At 53.8% G+C, this 18,506-nt stretch overlaps 1 protein-coding gene across 1 annotated transcript in view; it reads right to left on the bottom strand.

Moving 5' to 3' along the window:
• Nucleotides 1-6,631: 6,631 nt before the first annotated feature.
• LOC124232182 (AT-rich interactive domain-containing protein 3B) overlaps nt 6,632-18,506 on the bottom strand; it is a 50,264-nt gene continuing 38,389 nt past the window's right edge. The window contains exons 5-9 of the mRNA XM_046649148.1: nt 14,091-14,274; nt 12,630-12,910; nt 12,250-12,504; nt 10,688-10,786; nt 6,632-7,766 (exon numbers count right to left, since the gene is read on the bottom strand). Of these exons, the coding sequence (XP_046505104.1) occupies nt 7,603-7,766; nt 10,688-10,786; nt 12,250-12,504; nt 12,630-12,910; nt 14,091-14,274 (983 nt within the window). The 3' untranslated portion in view covers nt 6,632-7,602. The remainder of the gene's footprint in view (nt 7,767-10,687; nt 10,787-12,249; nt 12,505-12,629; nt 12,911-14,090; nt 14,275-18,506) is intronic.

Raw genomic sequence — 18,506 nt, 5'->3', positions numbered from 1 at the left:
CCTCCAGTGACAGACGATGTAGCACGCTCCACTGCCTGGAGCGCTCCTGGTCTAGGCTTGCATACTGTTCCACTCTGACAGAGATCCTCATCTTTATGACCCTGCATGCAGGAGCTTGATGGGGTGGGGCTCCTGTCTTTTGCCTCACCTGTTCTCTGGGGACCCCTAGGGAAGGGGGTCAGATATGCTGGGGAGACTCCAAGACTGCTGACCTTCAGGCTGAGAACTGTGTCCTCAGGCAGCAGGAGCTGGGGCAGCTCCAAGCATCAAGGGCTCCAGTGCTGGCATCGGGAGGACAGGAGTCTCCAGCCACCTCTCAACCCCTGAAGGCAGCAGTTAGGGACTCTTTAGAAGGGCGGGAGGAGTGACCCTGCCTCCCTGTGGGACCCAGGCCCAGTCCATCTCTGCTCAGTTCCTCTCGCTGCCTTCATCTCTCCGCCTGCAATTGGAGGGGAAACAGAGGTTTGAAGGGTCCTTCCAGCTTGGGCCTTTGCTGGTTCTGAGTGGACTCCTCAGCCGGGCCCCCCTTCCCTGGACAAAGCTGTAGCTACCCCATACCTGGTAACTGACCTGCCTCTCTACCCTCCATGGGGTCAGCCTTTGCCTCATCGACCCCCGGACCTCAGCCACAGCCCTGGAACCACAAAGAAGAGGAGCATCTGAGAAAAGTCCGTGGCCAGGGGCAGTGCCCAGGCTGGGGGAGAAAGGTGGCATGGAGACTGAGGCCCAGAGCCAGCAGGGAAGATTCACAGTGCCCCCTGCAGCACAAGAGATTGAGGTCAGCCCCTTGCCCACCCCCAGTGACCTGGGTGGTCCTGGCACAGAAGGTCTGGACTGACAGGCCTCAGGGAATCAAGGGTGAGCAAGGACTCCTTGGGGAGAAGGGAGGCTCCTCTGCTATGCCATTAGCCCCCAAGGCCAGGGTCTCAGTCAGGCCTGAGGAATGGGGCCCGTTGAAGGTGGCTGCAGAGAGGCCTCCCTTGTCCCTGGCCTGAATACCATGTCCTGACTCTCAGTAGACGAGGCCACCTGTCTCTTTCCCAGGGGGACCCTGTAGCTAGGAGTAGAGCTGGGCAGGGAGTGGCCAGTGGAAGTGCTGGGGTCCTTGTGGGGTTTGGTTGGCCCATTCATGCTGCAGTGCCAGCAGAGTGACAACCAGGGACCCTCTGTCTTACTGGTGAAGGCCTTGGGCATTGGGCTTTAGACTTTTCAAAGTGAGTTCTCATTCACTTGTGCCTCAGACCTCTGTACAGTCCCCATGTCCCAGACAGGGAAACTGCCCAGGGAAGGGCAGTAACTTGCCCTGGGCCACACAGCAGCTAAGTCCCCTGGTCCTCTAACCTGTCCCAAAAAGGTGGTTTCTCATTTCACACTACCTTTTCTGAGCTTGACAGCATGACCATCTTCAGTGGCCAGAGGCAAGACTGTTTTAGGGTTGACATCCCCCTGGAGGTCAACTGGCCATTTTTCTTTTTCTGCACTTCTGTCCCCACCTTTCCTCTACAGAGCTCTGTCAGCTGGGCCTCGGGTCCCCAGAATCCTCCTCAACTCTGTCAGTGAACACTCTCTCCATCTACTGCTTTAACTGCAGCAGAGTTTTGGGGAGGGGGACTCTGTGGCAGGGTGGAGGGTCAGACCATCTCTGGGATTGTTGCCCCAGCATCGCCTTCTGCAGAGTGTTCTCTGCCCTTCCTGCCAGCCACATGGCTGCTGTGGGGGCTGCTGCCTTCTCAACTGATTGATCCAGCACTGGGGACTGAGCCCAGCGGGACCCATGGGCCCCTTCCTAGGATCACTGGACTTGGGACAAAAGAGTAGTTTCTCCACAGTTGACGACTGGACACACAGAACATGGGAACTGTCAACTGCCCTGTTTTTCACTGTGGAAAAACCTGGAGTTCAGTGAGAACCAACGGAGCCAACCAGTCCCAGAGAGTGGAAATGGGATGGAGAGAGTGTGGTTCAGCCCGGGGGGATCTCTTGCATGGAGAAGACATAAACTTGGCCTTTGGGATGGTCATCTCACCTTGCTTTGTGGCCTGGGCAGCAGGGTGAGCTGGTCTTCAGGAGAGGAATAACTTCCACGGGCAGCGCTTTGGGGTTCCAGACACTTCCTGAGGCCAGCCCCAGGTCCCGCTGCCCTTGGGCTCCTCCATACACCCTGGGGTCCGAGAATAAATCCCTCTCCTTTCTGCTTACGTGGCCCGAGTGGTTTGGGTCCCTTGCCCGGGAAACATCCCCAGTGCCTCCAAAACCAGACCGCTGCCCTGATGCAAGGCTCTCCCTTAGGCCGGGCGTCTGCCCGCCACGTACCCTCTCGGACCCGGCTCCTGTTTGTTTCCCTGGCACAGAGCGCGTCCCCCCCGTCCCCGGCCTTCTCATCTGTCCCTGCGTCCCAGCTGCTGCGAGGTGTGTAACAAGCGCAGCAGGGCCCCACTCTTCCCAGTCCTGCTATTCTGGTCGGTTCCTTTTCCCCTTCCCTCCAATGGTGATTCCGGACCTTCTCTTTCATAAGCCCAAGCCACAGCTCCCCTTTCCTTCCGGGCAACGACCTGCACTCCGTGTCACAGGGACCGCGGCCGCGCGCCCGCGAGCGGCGGCGCAGTCTGCCCACAACTTACCCTCGTCGCGCCGCGCAGTCCGAGGTCCTTCCTAGTCGTCCCGCCCCCTCGCCCCCATTGGCTATGCGGAGGGCACGTGACCCGCCTTGACCAATGAGGTGGGGGAGTTGCGGCGTAGCCGGGAAAGCTGCTCTTGCGGGTGCTTGCAGCCCCTGAGGGCCTCAGGAGACCCCCGGCTGTGCGCAGCGAGGCGGAGCAGAGAGAGGGGACTGCCAATACCCCCTCCACCCTCTCGTCACCGTGCAGAGTCGCCCCTGCCTCTCACTGACGGGAGGCACATGCGGGCACATGCAGGAGAGGGTAGGGCAGCTCCGTTGGAGTCCATTCCCAGCCCTGCCATCCACTAGATCTGTGACCTCCAGCACGTTTCTGCTCTTCAGTTTCTCCATCTGACTAATGAACAAAGTCACTGCCTCATAGGTCTGTGGGTGGAGTGTTAAATGAGATATTGTGTATGGAGTGCTTAGCACGGGGTTAGGGCACAGACTCGCGGCTCTGCAGCCATGGAATTAGAACCCCTGCTGCTCTTCTCACTAGCAATGGGACCTCAGGCTAGTTACTCCACCTCTCTGTGCCTCAGTTTCCTCGTCTGTAAAATGGGGATAGTGATAGTCCATCTCATAAATCTGCAGAGGATCAAATGACTTAATTCATGCAAAGACCTTAAAAGGCACCTGGCACATGCCAGTTTCACAGCCAAGTTATTAGCATCAGTGCTGTCCCATCTCGTGGGGCACATGTTCAGAGCTGGTCTGGGGTACAAACCTAGGAGCAGAATTGCTGGGCCCTACGGCATGTGCACGTTCCACTCTCCTGGATAGTGCTGAAGTGTTTTCCCAAGTGGTCAGACTAATTTACACTCCCCCAGCAGTCTGTGAGAGTTCCCACTGGTCCCCATCCTCACCACGTCCTGGTATTGTAAGACTAGAGTTTGTGCCATTCCGATGATGCTGGTGTGAATGGCTTTTTGTGCATTTCCTTGATCACTAATGAGGTCCAGCCATTTGTATTTCCTCTTCTGCAAAACACCTCTTCCTAACTTTGCCCCCTCTCCCCAATCCTTTTTGCCTTTATCTTAACAATAAGGATTAAAAGAATACATTCTGACTTTTCCTTTGCTATTTGTGTGGTCCAAGTATCTCCTCCCACTTTGTCTTTTTACTTCACGGTATCTTTTGATGAACTTTTTTGGAGGGTCAAGTTGGAGAAATTCTCCCTTTTTTCAATGTCTTTGAGATATTCTTTTATATTTTCTTCTGTGAATTTGAAATGGGATGGAATTGCAGTGGCCAGGTGCCTTGCTCTTCCTAGATTCCCCATCTCTATCAGGAGCCTTAGTCAGCTGCCTCTTCTCCCTCGGCAGCCCATCCAGTCACTACATACCATTTCCATCTAAACATCTCTGGACGCTGCTTCTCCTCCTCTCTCAGCGCCCTCCTAGACTAGGCCGACTGAATATCCACGTGGCAGCCCCTGGTGTGTCACAGCAAGTTGAAGTGTGATACCAACTACCGGTTACCAGTAATTAAAGTCCTAAAGGGTTGGTCATTTCTTTCAAAAGATTTTACGAAATCAGTGAGAGAGGCTCAAGACTGTCCCAATGTCACCTTCATTTTCTAGCACTTCAAAATGGCAGAGAGGGGTCCCCGCTTGCCTACCTCAGAGGGTTGCAGACAGGTGAGGTGGGTGTTGTTGTGGATAGAGGAGGAAGTCACAAATCCATCCAGTGCTTTACCTCTCTGCCCATTTCTTTTGGTTTTGCCAAAACCAGGCTGTGCCCATAGGATGTGTATCACGGCAAGAGAAAAAGGCTGAGCGCCCAGGGTCTAGGCCCCAGTTCCAGTGGCAGTGTCCCAGGGTGCCCATGGCCAGAATGTCTCCTGGCTCCAGACCACCCTTCCAGAAAAGCTTCTATGTCCTGGTTAAAATATGTTGGCAGTGCCCTGATGCTCAGAGAATGGCACACAAAACCCATAGCCTGGGATCCATCCTAGCCCCAGACACACTTCTTCCTAATTCCCCTCCTCTCCGTCCCACCAACCCTAGGCAATGGCCACAGTTCCCCAGTGCCAGGTCCTTTGATGCCACTGAGTTTCCATATATCTATCAGTTCCCCTGCTGAGAATGCTTTCTCTCGTCTCCGGTTGGCAGTCTCATTCTTCCAGCTAAAATTTCACCACCTCTGGGAAGCCTTCCAGAGATTCCCTAGTGAGCTGCTCCAGCATCTGTCTGCCCACCAACAGCCTACTGTCTCAGTCATGTTGTATTCTAAAGAACCGGATTTTGTAAAGATGATTGTGCATGCCTCACAGACAGACTGTGAGCTCCACAAGCATGGGGACCACATGTACTCAGCAGCATCTCAAAAAGGACTTACTAAATGGAGGTGATCCCTGGGCCCTGCACCTGCCAGGACACTGATGTGACACCACTGGAGTCAGTTTTGGTGATCAGGCAGTACCAGAGGGACTCTAATACAGAAAACAGGTGGAGAGTGAGAGCTTTGGGGAAAGGATGGGTGAGCAGTGAAGGGGAGAAGATTCAGGAAAAATCAGGGGATCAGAGGAGCAGTTCACGTACCCCTTTTTACTTTGAAGGCTCTTGCCTCTCCCCATTCCTGTCCGATGGAAGAGTCACTGAAAGCACCTGAGAGCACCGCTGGTGTGAAGAGGTAGAGGTTTATTGAAATATAAACATTCGAGAACATGTAAGATAGAAAATAGCCACAACATATACAGACACTTGCTGCAAGAGGACGTCTGAGGTATTTATCCACTGGCTAGGCTACCCATGTGCTATCACGTTTTCCTGGTTAGAATACATATAAGACGTTGGGGGGGGCCGGAACACAGCTGCCCCGGCCACCTGCCCACCACACGGCCTTCAGGTCTGCACCTTTAGGGGAAGCTCCTCTTGGCCCAGGGCCCTGTTCCGGGGGGCACCTGCTGGGACCCCACTCCTGGACTCTCAGGCTGAGACCCTGCTGTTGTCCTTGAGGACAGTGAAGGTTTGCTGAGAAGGTGAGGCTGGGCAAGATGCATGGGGAAAGGGAGAGGATCCAGTGACCGGAAAGACAGTGTGCTGTCCCTGCGTCCTCCGGGTGGGAAGAGTCCATCCTTCGTGACCAAACCCCTGAGAAAGACACACTGGCCAAATATCTGTGACACCTTCCAGTGGGCCCAGCGCCAGCCAACTGGGCTCCTCCCTGGCACCAGCTCCCGGGCTCCCTTCTCTGCCCACGCCCTGCGCTCGCCTGGTGGGGAAGGCTACTGAGGACTGAGGAGGGTCAGCCCCCCGTGGAGGGGCTGTGCGTTGGTCTGTTGGGGGGCTGGGGGAAGGAAAGAAGATGCAGCGCAGCAGAGCCGTGGCTTACCAGGCTGAGGTATCTGTTTTGTGCTCAAGCTTCTGATTTCCCTTTCCCTTCCCAGACAGGACGGAACGTGGGCCAGGCGTGGGCCCTGACCACCAGAGGCTGATGATGTCCGTGGGCGGCATTCCACTGATCACTGCAAGGCTTACTCGACTGCGAGGTGAGCCTTGTGTGAGAATCACCTCTTCTTACAACAGAGGAGCAGCCTGCTCCAGCCCAGGGTCCAAGAGGAGGCGGAGCTCTCTCGGCGTCTCCTCCTCTGGGGCAGCTGGACCTCTGCAAGGCCCACGGCCTGCCCGTGCCCTGAGGCAGGAATGCTGAGTGAAGGGGAGATGTCCTGCCCCTACCCTGGTGAGCTGGGGGTATGGGTGTGGGACTGGCCCCACTCTGGCAGGAAATGGGTCAAGGACCATCTTCAGAACTGGTGTGGTTCAGGACCCAACCTGCACAACAGCGGGCCTCTCTGTTCACCTCCTCCCCCACCTGTGATCCCTGAGTCATCTCTCCTGCCTGCCTCCCCCACCTCCTCACTGGGGTCTTAGGGAAGGGCCAGAGGGGCTGGGGTAACAAATCATTTGCTCGGCTTTGGGGGTGATCTGCTTTCATTCTTTGGTGCTACAATAACAAAAATTAAAAAAAAAAAGTCAGCAAAACACATATAAAAAAGATTTCAGAAATGCAAATACTTCCTGAAGAATCAAACATCAACAATTACAAATCTGAGGTATTTCAATGAACCTGACATCAGCAGGTTTGGGGATGCTGGGGCTGAGACGGCCCCATGAGAAGAAGGGAGGCCCAAGGGACAAGTGGGCTGTTCTCGGGACTGCTGGCCAACAAGGGAGAGTGGGGAACGTGAGATCTGGGAGGGTCGGGAGGGTCAGTGTGGAGTGGGTGCCAGGACCTGCCTGGGCAGCCCCGAGGCCCCGCCTCTCCCTCAGCAGATGCCCAGTAGGCCCTGGGACCTGAGGACTGCCCGCAGGTGACCTTTCCTGGGACAATTAAAAGGGGCAAGTGGGGCCCTGAGGACTGCTTCAAGACTTGAATCTGAGGGACCCACACCCTAGGAACCAAACATGGTAGGCAAGGTGGGCTTGGACGGCCCTATCCCATGCCCAGCAGAGAAAGTCCATGGAGGCCTGCTCTTGGCTCCCAGCAGCCCCACAGGGGAGTTACAGACTGGGGACTGAGCAGGGGAAGAGACCAGTGACCCTGGGGTCATGGCAGAAGGGAGGGGAAGGGAAATAAATTAAAGGGAAAGGAATATGGAAGGCCTCCAGCCCCGTGTCGGCTTACAGATTGTCGATACACTGTGCCCGGGATGCGAGGTGGCCTGGGAACCCTGGAGGAAGCTGGATGCCCACAGACCCCACCCAGTTCTCCAGGACAATCCCTGATTGGACAACGCTGCCCTGTCCTGCCCCTCGAGCCTCCCCCTGTCCCCAGAGTACAGCAGGACCCGAATGGAGCCTGGACAGACAGACATGTCCAAACTCTCAACATCTGGCCAAATGGTGTTTGACGTGGGCTCCATGAGATGAGGTAAATTCTGTGCATCAGCTTCCTTCACTCTCAACAGGAGAGTGGGGAATGGGAAGCTGGGTCTGCCCTTCAGAGGGACCAGCTGGTGGAGGGCTCTGCACTGGGGGTGCCCCGAGATGAGGTAGGACTTGGTGAGCAGTGTGAACTGCTGCTGCTGCTGGCGCTGCTGCCGATGCTCTGGGGTGCAGATCCCGCGATGAGGTGGACCACAGGCTTCTGGGCAAACAGCACACCTGGGGTAGGGGAGGAGACGAAAGTGTGAGCAGATGCGGAGAGGGGCAGGTTCAGTTCATTTCCACCGTATTGTCTGCTGCCTAACTCTGCACAAGACTCCATTCTAGACATCGTGCTAGTGCTGACAGATGTCCAAACCCTGTCCTGCCCTCAGGGGCTTCTAGGCCCGAGAGGAGGACAGACAGGGAAACAGAGTAATTCTGCTGAAATGTCACAAAGGCTCTGGGGGAAGTGTACATGGGGCACTGTGGGAACCAAAAGGTTTTGGAGGGCAGGGGAGACTTGATCAGGAAAGGCTCCAGAGGGAGAGCATGCCTAGACTGTCAGAAAAAGGGCCAAATCAAGAAGGGATGGTTTGCAGGCAAAGGAGATCTGAGAGAACAAAGAGCAGAGAGAGGCAGCGAATGTGCTGGGTTGACACAGTGGCGTGCAGTGACTAGGGGATGCCGAAGGCAAGACACGGGAGCAGGTGAGGCTGGAGAGACAGGAGGGCGAGGTAACGGGGCCTGTATGCCTCTTAGGAAGCCCGGGGTGTACCCGGTAGGGGTCATAAAGCCCTTGAAAGTTTTTTGTTATTTTTTTTGAGAAAGATTAGCCCTGAGCTAACATCTGCTGCCAATCCTCCTCTTTTTGCTGAGGAAGACTGGCCCTGAGCTAACATTGTGCCCATCTTCCTCTACTTTCTATGTGGGATGCCTACCAGAGCATGGCGTGCCAAGCGGTGCCATGTCCGCACCCAGGATCCGAACCAGCGAACCCCAGGCCGCTGAAGCAGAACATGAGCACTTAACCGCTGTGCCACCGGGCCAGCCCAAAGACTCATTCTTTTTTTTGAGGAAGATTAGCCCTGAGCTAACATCCATGTGCATCTTCCTCTACTTTATATGTGGGATGCCTACCACAGCATGGCTTGACAAGCAGTGTGAAGGTCTGCACACAGGATCCGAACCAGCAAACCCCAGGTCGCCAAAGCAGAACATGTGAACTTAACTGCTGCGCCACTGAGCCAGCCCTCCCTTGAAAATTTTCAGGGAAGGGACATCATGAGATGTAAGTTACAGAATGCTCTCTGTGGGGTTGGGAGGAATATGGGTGATGGAGGCCTGCAAGGTAGCCACTCTAGCAGGGGAAGAGAGGTCTGAACCGGGGCGGTGGTGGCAGCAAGGATGGGAGAGGAGGAGAGGGAGCACGGAGGAGCGCTGCCTGCTTAGCTCTGGGGGACGAGAACAGGCATGAGGAGCTCTCAGGAACAACTTCCAGGCTCCCTGCCTGGGCAACTGCACACCCACTGAGAAGGGCACAAGTGGGACAGGGACTGAGGCAAGTGAGGTTTGGGGAGCCTTCAACTCTCTTCTGAGTGCTCCCCATTCTGAGAAAGAGGCATTGTCTTCTCCTTTCTCCTCACAGAGGACGAGAGGATACTGAGATCCAGGCGCTGATCTCCTCCGTCCCTGCCTTCTCCACAGAGCCACTCCTAACCCCCAAGCCTCCTGGACCACCACAGCACACCAGGAGGCAGAGGGCACTCTGGCCCTACCAGCTGGCTCGCCCGGTCTCCTCGAGGGGCTCCTATGTCAGGCAGAGACCTCAGCATGTGGCCTCTGAAGCGCCAACTACGTGGTGCCTGCGAGGCAGCCTGGCAGCACAGCCTCTCTGCAGGCTGCTTGCAGGCTGCTTCCAGGAGCTCTGCCCCTTCCCTGTCCTGACCCTGATGCCACAGCGGGTGGCCCAGCAGAGATCCCAAGTATGAGGCCTGCCGGTGGTGCCTCAGGGGGACTAGTCCCCAGCCCCCAGGACAGGAGCACTCACAGAGACAGGAGCAGGCCCCCATTTTGGTGGAAGGTGCAGCTGTAACGCCCTCCGCAGGCCCCTCCTTCTGCCTCTGTAACAGGAGGCCAATGCCCAGGCTCCCGGAGGAGGCCACTGGCTCGTGTGCCCCGGGGGCTCCCTGGCCGCCACTCATGAAGCTGCACTTAAGAGTCGGCTGCATTTGTTCCCAAAGAAATGGGAATGGGAAAAGGATGGCTGTTTCTATGAAAATGAAGTTGAGTGTCTTGGATAGTCTTGGTAAAGATGCTAAAGCAACCAACAAACAAAAAAACAAAAAACCTATTGCCATTAGATTTAGGGAGACAGAACTGTAAAAGACTTGGGAAAATTTTCAAAAAAAAATATAGGCTGATTCTGCTGCACTCAGATTCCACTGCTTGTAGCTCAGTCCTTGGTCCATTTTATTTTTTATTTTTATTTATTTATTTTTCTTGAAGAAGATTAGCCCTGAGCTAAGATCTGCCATCAATCCTCCTCTTTTTGCTGAGGGAGATTGGCCCTGAGTTAACATCTGTACCCATCTTCCTCTATTTTATATGTGGGACACCTGCCACAGCATGGCTTGACAAGCGGTGCGTAGGTCCGCACCCAGGATCCAAACCAGCAAAACCCGGGCCACCAAAGCAGAATGTGCAAACTTAATTGCTGCGCCACAGGGCTGGCCCCTGCTTGGTCCATTTCAAAGAAGGGGACTGAAAGATGATGATTAGGAAGAGAAGAGTTGAACCACAGTCAAAGAAAGGAGAGCGATGCATTAGAAGACTGTAATGGTGGACACTGATGTGACTTACAATATGATGTGTAAGGCGGTTGACTATAACTCTTCACATTAAATGACTTTTTCAATTAATGAGCCAACCATTGATCCAAAACGGTTAGATGAAGGATTTCTATCATTCTGTCAAAGGTGGAGGGACGGACCTGTCATCCTGTTAGCAATCCTCAGCTCCTACTGGTCCAGAAGAACCACCTGACCTTTGGGACCTGGAAACTACAAAGAAGGAAGCCACCCCCGGGAAGGTTTTCAGATAGGACAGTGACAAGAGGGCCCCCACACCGGCGGCCTCCCTTAGAGCTCCAGGAGCCTCACCTGTGTAGGTGGTACCATCGATGTCCACAGACATGTTGATGCTCCCAATGCTGCTCGTGGTCAGGTTCAGTGCTGCAGCCGACGCCTCTGATCTGTCTTCTGCTGGGACAAGGAAGACAGCAGGCCTGGTCAGGCCTCCTGGCTCTTTTGTTGTCCTCTCTGAGGTTCTCCCACTCTCCCTGCCTGACCGTGGCAGGATGAGGCCTCCCACTGTTAGAGAGCATCTGTATAACCTTCACTTGAGGGTAAGGCCTGGCAGGAGAACCAGGCTTGCCAGCATTCTATTGCTTGCTTTCTCCACTGAGCCACTTCACTTCCCAAGTCCTGCTGCTCTCGGAGAAAAGGGATCAGTTGGCAAGGAGGCTGACCTTGGCTCACAGCTGTGCACTGACACTTTCAACGCGATTCAGCAAGGCCTAACTGAGCACCCTCTATCCATCAGGCTGGGGATCAGAGACCAGTAAGACCCAGTCCCTGCCTCTGAGGACTCGCCTTGCCGCCTCCTCCCCATAACCAGGCTGGGAAGTCCTCAAGGAGAGGGTCTACCTGCCCAGCACATGGCCTAGCACCCGGCACTCCATCTCCACCTGAGCATGTGGGGTTCAGGGAAGGCTGCGGGTGCTGGCACATAGGGCCTCTGCCCAGCTCACCCCAGGCTCCACCCTTTCATTACGCAGACAGCAGAGATTCTTCCAGATGAGTTGCCTTTTCTATTAGCCTCTGGCTTGTGCAGGACCAGGGGCACCTGGCCCTGAATGGGTAACAGGGTGGAGGCCTGCTGTGCGGGCTGTTAGCTCCAGCTCCCTTCTGCTCCTCGCTCAGGGGAAAGTGGGACAGGGAGGGGCTGCCTGGGAATATGCACAGCAACCTTCACACCTGATTTCTTCCCAACACATGCTTATTCATGTTTGTTCTGAGACAGAGCCAAGGGCAAGAATGACAAAGAATATGTGTGTGAAGAGGAAAAGGGGAGAAGGAGGAACAAGGAACATGGCACTGTAGTTTGGGGGAGAGAAGGTGGAGCACCTAGGAAATGCAGAGGTGAGGGGAGGATGTCAATAATGCTGCCAAACTTGTACTTCCTCCTTTCCTTTCATTCCCCAGGGTCACTGGCAGCCTGGCCTGAGGCAACACTGGCTCCTCGCTGAGCCTCAGGAATAGAGGTGCTGTCTTCCTCCCAGGCCAGAGACCTACATCCCGTGAGGTACTGGGGTGAAGGCTGAGCCCTTTAATTTGGATACATCAAAAGGCTCGTGGGGGGGAGAGACACAGCAGCTGTTCCTGAAGGTCTCCGGCCCCTCCTCCAACAACCTCTTTTCTTTTTTGCTAAAGAACAGGGCACTGCCTGAGGCGATTTCTGGCCCCTTGAAAAATGACCTTTGCTTGGTGAACTCAGATCTCAGTGGCCATGATTTCATATGGTTTTCTGGCCTCTAGACCTTTCTAGGGGCCTGGAGGGGCCTCACCCTGGTGCTGGGGGACGGTCCTGGGGCCATGCCCTTGACTGGAGCCGGGCTGGCACTCATCAGGAGGGGAGGAACCTGCCCTGGGCCAGCGCTCACCCCTGCCGTTGATCCTGATCTTCATGGGCAGCTGCCGTGCCATGCTGAAAAAGTTGCGCTGGAAGGCCTGCTGTACCAGGCGCTGCTCCTCCTCCGACAGCCGGGATGTCTTCTTCTCAGGGGGCTCCCCTGACTCCAGCCGTTCCCGCAGCTGCTCCAGCGTGGCCGTCCGGGTAGTGGCCTGCTGGCCTGCCAAGGTCACAGGCACAGCCAGGCGATTTGGCACGGGCACTGTTGTCACTGAGACTCCATCACCTGGCAAAAGCACCAGAGCTGGACCCACCCACAATCCACCCTCCTGCCTGACAGCCGACTCCCCCACCCAGTCTTGGACACGGGGAACTTGGCTCCCTCCCTCCTCTCCCAAGGGCCTTGCAGACCTTTCCTGAGAGTGGTGGCTGGGGATATCCGAGGGCTGCTGGTATTGGTGCCACTGCTGGAGCCCAGTCCAAGGATGGGGAAGCGGATCTTTGGTGGGGAGAGAAGGGCAGGGGCCCCGGCAGCCGCAGCAGTGGCAGCAGTGGGCGAGTAGCCAAAGAGAGAGGAGCTGTAGCTGGGCCGCCGGCCCTCCCTCCGGTTGCCATCAATGGCTGCCTGGAGCTCAGCTGGGGAGCTCAAGGCTTTCTTCTCACACTCGTAGGCATAGAGGTACTTCATGTACCTGGAGGGAAGGAAGGAAGCAAGGAGAACAATGCAAAACACGTACCAGAGACCGCTCACTTTAAGTTGATGGGTCTCTGGAAGCTGCCTCTGCTGGACGGGCCTCTAGGACAAAGGATCACAACCTGAGCACTTGATGGAAAAGTCCAGGACTGCTGGACACTCGGCCCCAGGCCCCTCTAACTGCTACTCAATTCTAAACACTGCTCAGACTGGAGGCATCGTTAAGGTGAATAGGTAACATCTTCCCTAACTTCCTACACCCCACGAGAAATTAGGCCCATGTTTTGCCACGTATTTCCGGTTCCTTGATCTCCAAACCATTCTAAGTAAGCTGGTCAGAGAGGTGCAATTCCTCCTGTTGTGCGTGGACCCAGAAATGCTGTCCCTCTTAGTGTCAGATGTCCCAAAAAGCAATTCTCTACCTAAGAACTGTGAGAGAAAGACTGTTATACTGCTTATGACTCTGTCCCCAATTCTGCTGGAACCGTTCCATTAGATAAAGCCCTTTCACTTTCCAACAAGGTCATAACATGCCACCTAACTGATATGTCAGCTGCTCATTCCTTATTCTTCATAGAGCAACTTCCAGTGTGTTCCAAGACCAGACTCCCCTCTGGCCCTCATTCTCCAATGTTTCACTGCTTCTATCACCCTTGTAATTAACTCAAATGGTTACAAAAAGAGGTCACCAATCCCAGTGGGGCCTGACTGCCTGCCTTCCTCTGGGTCCTCTGTTGCTGGGCAAGCTGAGTGTCGGGGAGGAAGAGCCAGGCTTAGACTGGAGCTGCTGTGTGGGAGTCAATGTCCTGGAAAGGGAAGCCCAGGTGGGAATCTCAGCTCTACCATTTATTAGCTGGTATGACCTTGACTGAATAATTTAACCTCTGAGATTTGGTTTTTATTATCTGGAAAGTGAAGACAACACTTCCTTTACAGGGTTGACGGGAGGTTTGAATGAAACAGAATGGTGAAGCAGCAGCGCATGGGGACATTGGGGGACAGGGCTCTCACTGGTACTTGGGTCTAGCAAGGGAGTCACCTCAGCAAGCTCCCGGCTGTTTCGGGAATTCCACTCATCTTGCTCACTGTACAGTGGAACATCCTTCCTTCCCCTCCTCTAGGTTAAAACCTCCCCTTTTCCAGCCTCGGCTTCCTCTCTCCAAGCCCTGGCTGCTCACTGTGTCCTCAGGGTGAAGGCGGCACTGGTGATAGATGTGGGCAGGTTCAGGCCTTTGGTGATCTCCCTCCAGATCTTCTTGTTGATGATCTCCACCAGGCCCCCCTTCTCCGTCACCAGCTTATAGAGCATGTACAAGTCCAGGATCTGCTTGGCCATGATGGGGATTCGGTTGATGGGGGTCCCTGTGATTGTCCAAAGAGAGAAACAGTGGGGTATGTCATCATCGAGCAGAGAATACATCTGCTTATGCATACCACCTTCTGCTGAGTTGGAAATCTGTCGGGAAATCTGCTTAGAAGTAAATTTGACTTAAACCCTTAAAAGCCTGGAAGCTCTCAGACTAGCTGCCAGTTGTCCTTGGGATGAGCAGAAAGATAGGTCCAACTCACAGGCTGTGTGGCCTTGGGTGAAACATGTAGCCTCTCGGGGTCTCTTTTCCCATCTGTAAATAAGAGGGCTGGACTAGATGACTTTGAAGATTTATTTTTTATTTTCTATTTTTTTGTGCTAGCAGTAGAGTTCAGATTCTCTCCTAATGATGTGGCAACTCACACTCCTCTGGAGCCTCAGAAGCCAATCAGCTGCCTCCTCAGGGAAGCCTTCCCCGCCGGTCCTGCCCTATCATCCCCCGGGCAGTTCCCTGGCTTCTCCTTTGCAGCTCTCAGTGCAGTTGTAACAGTGTTTTATTTGCATCCTGCCTGCTTTCTCCTCTCCTGCTGCAGGATGCAGAAATGTTTTTTTTCTCTCCTGTGTCCCCACCATGTCAAAGGAGCTGCTGGACACACAGGTCTCCAGAGGGATGAAAAGCTACTCAACAGTTCTCTCCCCACTAATCACTCTGCCGAGTCCCTGGCCTCTGAAAGAGGGAGGGTCAGCGCAGCTTCCGGCCACGGGCCCGAAGGGAAGTGAGAGGAGCCAGGGACTTGATTAGGAAACCGGGCACCGGGCAGGAAGGCCTACTAATGAGCACCAGGGGACGGCAGGGAGGGCGGGGCCAGAGCCCTGTTCACAGGCGGCCGGGATGCTCGTCAGGAGGCGTGATGGATGACTGTCATTTGGCAGCCTCGAGATTAATGATCTGGAGGTCAGAGGGGAGAATTCCACAGGGAAGGGTCACCGTCCAGGGCAGCGTATGAGACTTGTTGCCTTTTGATGGCAAACCCCTTTTACTGTACACAGACTGCTCCTCCCGTCTTGCCCCTCTCCCACTGCCCCAATCTTGCTGAGGTCTCACTGACTGCCTGGTGGACTTCAGGCCAGCTTGATTAGAGAAGAACTGTTTGTTTCGCTCCTCCCACTTCTTTCCCCTCAAGGAATGGCATTTTCTTCTCAGCCCTGGAACATCAGCCTCATCAACTCTTCTATAGGAGAATTCAAGCCAGAGAATGCAGTGAGGGGTCCCACATTTATGAAGAGAAAGCAGCGTGAGCATGAACACATGGGACTGCTATGGTGGGAGCAGGCCTCTTTTCTAAGTGTGGAGAGGGAGTTAGAGGTCTCGAAGACCTTTGTCTTGACCAGCTGGTCTTTGGAGGGTCAAGGATAAAGGGGTCATGGAGTTAAATTCAAAGATTCACAGGGAAAGCATCAGAGGATTAATGGCATCCGCCTAAGACACACAGCCCGCGTGTTGGTTACCTTCTCCCTTTGCTGCTCTAGATGGTAAACCTTATTCCTGTCATAAAGACAAGAGCCTGATGCAGCAGAACTGGTCCCCTGGCAGGACAGGGCTAAGGATCACCTCCTTTTGGAGGCCTGACTGCCGGGGCACCCTCACGGCCTGGCAAGTTCATACTCTCCATGGCATCACCTGGAGACTCTGGGAGGACCACTCCTAAGGTCCCCTCACATAGGCCCCCTCAGTTCACATTTCCTGAAGCTTCCAGGACATCTTCACATGTGTGACCTGTTCCCTTCCAAGTCAGAATGTTCACACTAAGCTCCCCTTCATCCCCTAAGCTAGCTCCCTTTTCCCACTGCTTCCTCCTCTTCCAGCAACACCATCACTCTTTGAAGTCTTAGGCAGAAACCTCAGAGGCAGCCCTGGCTCCTCTTCTCTCCTGTTTCACCCACCTTTAGGTTGTAATGAGGCTTCTCCGATTCTTCCTTTGAGGTGCCTCTCAAAGCTATCTTCCTTTCTGGCCCATAACCACTACCCCAGACCAGGCCCTTGGTGGCTCACAAATAGATGCCTACAGCAGCCACTCACCCATGCACTCAATCTGCACACTGCTGCCAGACAATCCTACTAAAATACTACTTTACCATATTACTCACAACCTTGTTTAAAAAGCTACAAAGACTCTTATTGCCTACCCATCCCACCGTACATGTTCAGTCTCACGACCTGTGTTCGTCAACACTCCTTAAAAGATTACGTATGAAGCATTTCCAACACATCCCAGCAACTCACTCTCACTCCAGTGAGTCAGGGCTTCTCACTGTCACCCCTAAAACCACGCTCATTTCTCCCCTAATTTTTGCTTTGTGCTCTCCCTCCTCATCAAGCCTAAAATGATCTGCCTCTGCTCAAATCACCTCTACAATGGCCTTCAACCTGCACTCCCTCCAGGGAGAACTTTCTCACTACTCCTGTTCACGTGGATTTCTTCCTGCTCAGAATTTCTACTATAAACCCTACAAGTTCAGCAAATAATTATTCTGATTGTTTCATGTACAGTCATGAGTCACTTAACGACAGGGATAAGTTCTGAGAAATGCGTCATTAGGCGATTTGGTCGTTGTATGGCATCGTAGAGTGCAAGATGGTGGAGCCTACTGCACACCTAAGCTACATGGCGCTCATCTGATGGACCACCGTTGGACACACAGTTTGTTGGTGACTAAAATGTCGTTATGCGGCACATGACTGCATGTTTGCCTGGTGTCCCAGGAGGACTGCAAGCTCTGTGAAGGCAGGGATTGTTTTTCCTTCACATGTCTCGAATATTGTGCTATTTAATAAATCAAACCACCATGCAGACTAAAAAACAAAAGTGCTTCTCAGAGTCAAAAACAAGCAGCTCCATGGTAACCCAAGTGGGAATCTTAACTGCATTTCCCTCATGCTTGTGGTGTGCCCGCCAGGACCCGTCACTAGCTTTCAATGTCTAATGCTGAGAGCGCTGAATAGAAGTCACCTTCTCTTCTCAAGTCCAAGCAGGTTCATCAGGGTCACAACCCTTACTAAACAGATGGGGCAACTGAGTCTCAGAGTGGTTAAGCTCTTTGTGTGAAAGTCTCACAGTAAGAGGACTAGCAGCAGAATGGATGGAGAGTTGGGGCTTTTGAGAAGGTAAAGAAACGATGACCTCATTCAGTGGGGCCAAAGAGAAGGGAAAACGTATTAAAGAGGGGAGGGGGCTGGGGCTGTGACCTACACAGAACAGGTGTGGCTGAGCATATAACTACCAAGCAGGGCTTGCCCAGGCAATGGAGGGCTGTCCTTCAGAACAGTCCCCCTGGTGAGCCAGCTACCACCAGGTTTTGGAACTCCACTTGGGAAAAGCCTTCAGAGTTTGCACTATTTTCGTTTGAATCTCTTCAACGGTGGTAAATCTTCAAAAGTAAAGGGTGTATTTTACGTTTAGAAATGGCCATTCACAGAGGCAAGCCAGAATAGGATGAAGTAACCAGGCTGTTTATACTGATTTTGTTTGAAGATGGGTGTGACCATAAACCATGACAGATTTTCTAGTATGGCTCAAACTGCCTTTGAAGGCCACTCCCCAGAGAAGAATTATAAATTCTGAGTAGCCATTGAACTAAATGTCTAGCTATTTAAAATGGCTTCTTTGAAAGACAACGTTACAGATGCAGAAATTTCATTAAAAATTGGCCTTTTCATAGTCACCCACAGTGTGACTGCATTAGGCTGAGAACTGGTCAGGGACAAGGGGAACAGAGGTAGATATCGGACCTGAGAGGACAAGGAAGGGGCGAAGTGGTGTCTGAAGTCAAGGACGTAAGCCTAACCAAAGAGGGACCTCTTCCAAGCTCTCCAGAGAAACCACAGGCCAGGGGTGCACTGGGACCCTGGTGGTGACCCCAGCAGCCGTGCTCAGTGGCCCAGCCCTATCTGGGCATACAGGAATCTTGCTTTCCCTCACATGGGCCCCTACGGCTTGGCCAGGCACCCTGGTTCCAGAGGTCAGTGGGTAGGGGGCACAGGCGCTTTCTTCCTTGTGTGGACACCTGTGACACTGCTAAAAGTAGCTCCCAGTGCAGACAGGCCCCTCGGTACTGTCAGAAATAAACTTGAGGCTATTCTGAGAGCTAGCTCCCGACGACAGTACGGTTTTCTCACATTATCCAAATAATCCAGAAACAAAACCTGCCCTGGCTTCAATTCTTCTGACAACAAGGAGGAGCAGGATCCTCAGGCTGCCCTGTGTCTGCAGCCTGCTCTGTGCTT

Source organism: Equus quagga, chromosome 2 (genome assembly GCF_021613505.1).
Source record: "Equus quagga isolate Etosha38 chromosome 2, UCLA_HA_Equagga_1.0, whole genome shotgun sequence".
Taxonomy (NCBI): Eukaryota; Metazoa; Chordata; class Mammalia; order Perissodactyla; family Equidae; genus Equus; species Equus quagga.
Note: the sequence above shows the minus strand (reverse complement) of the source record. Positions and strands in the feature narration are given on the sequence as shown.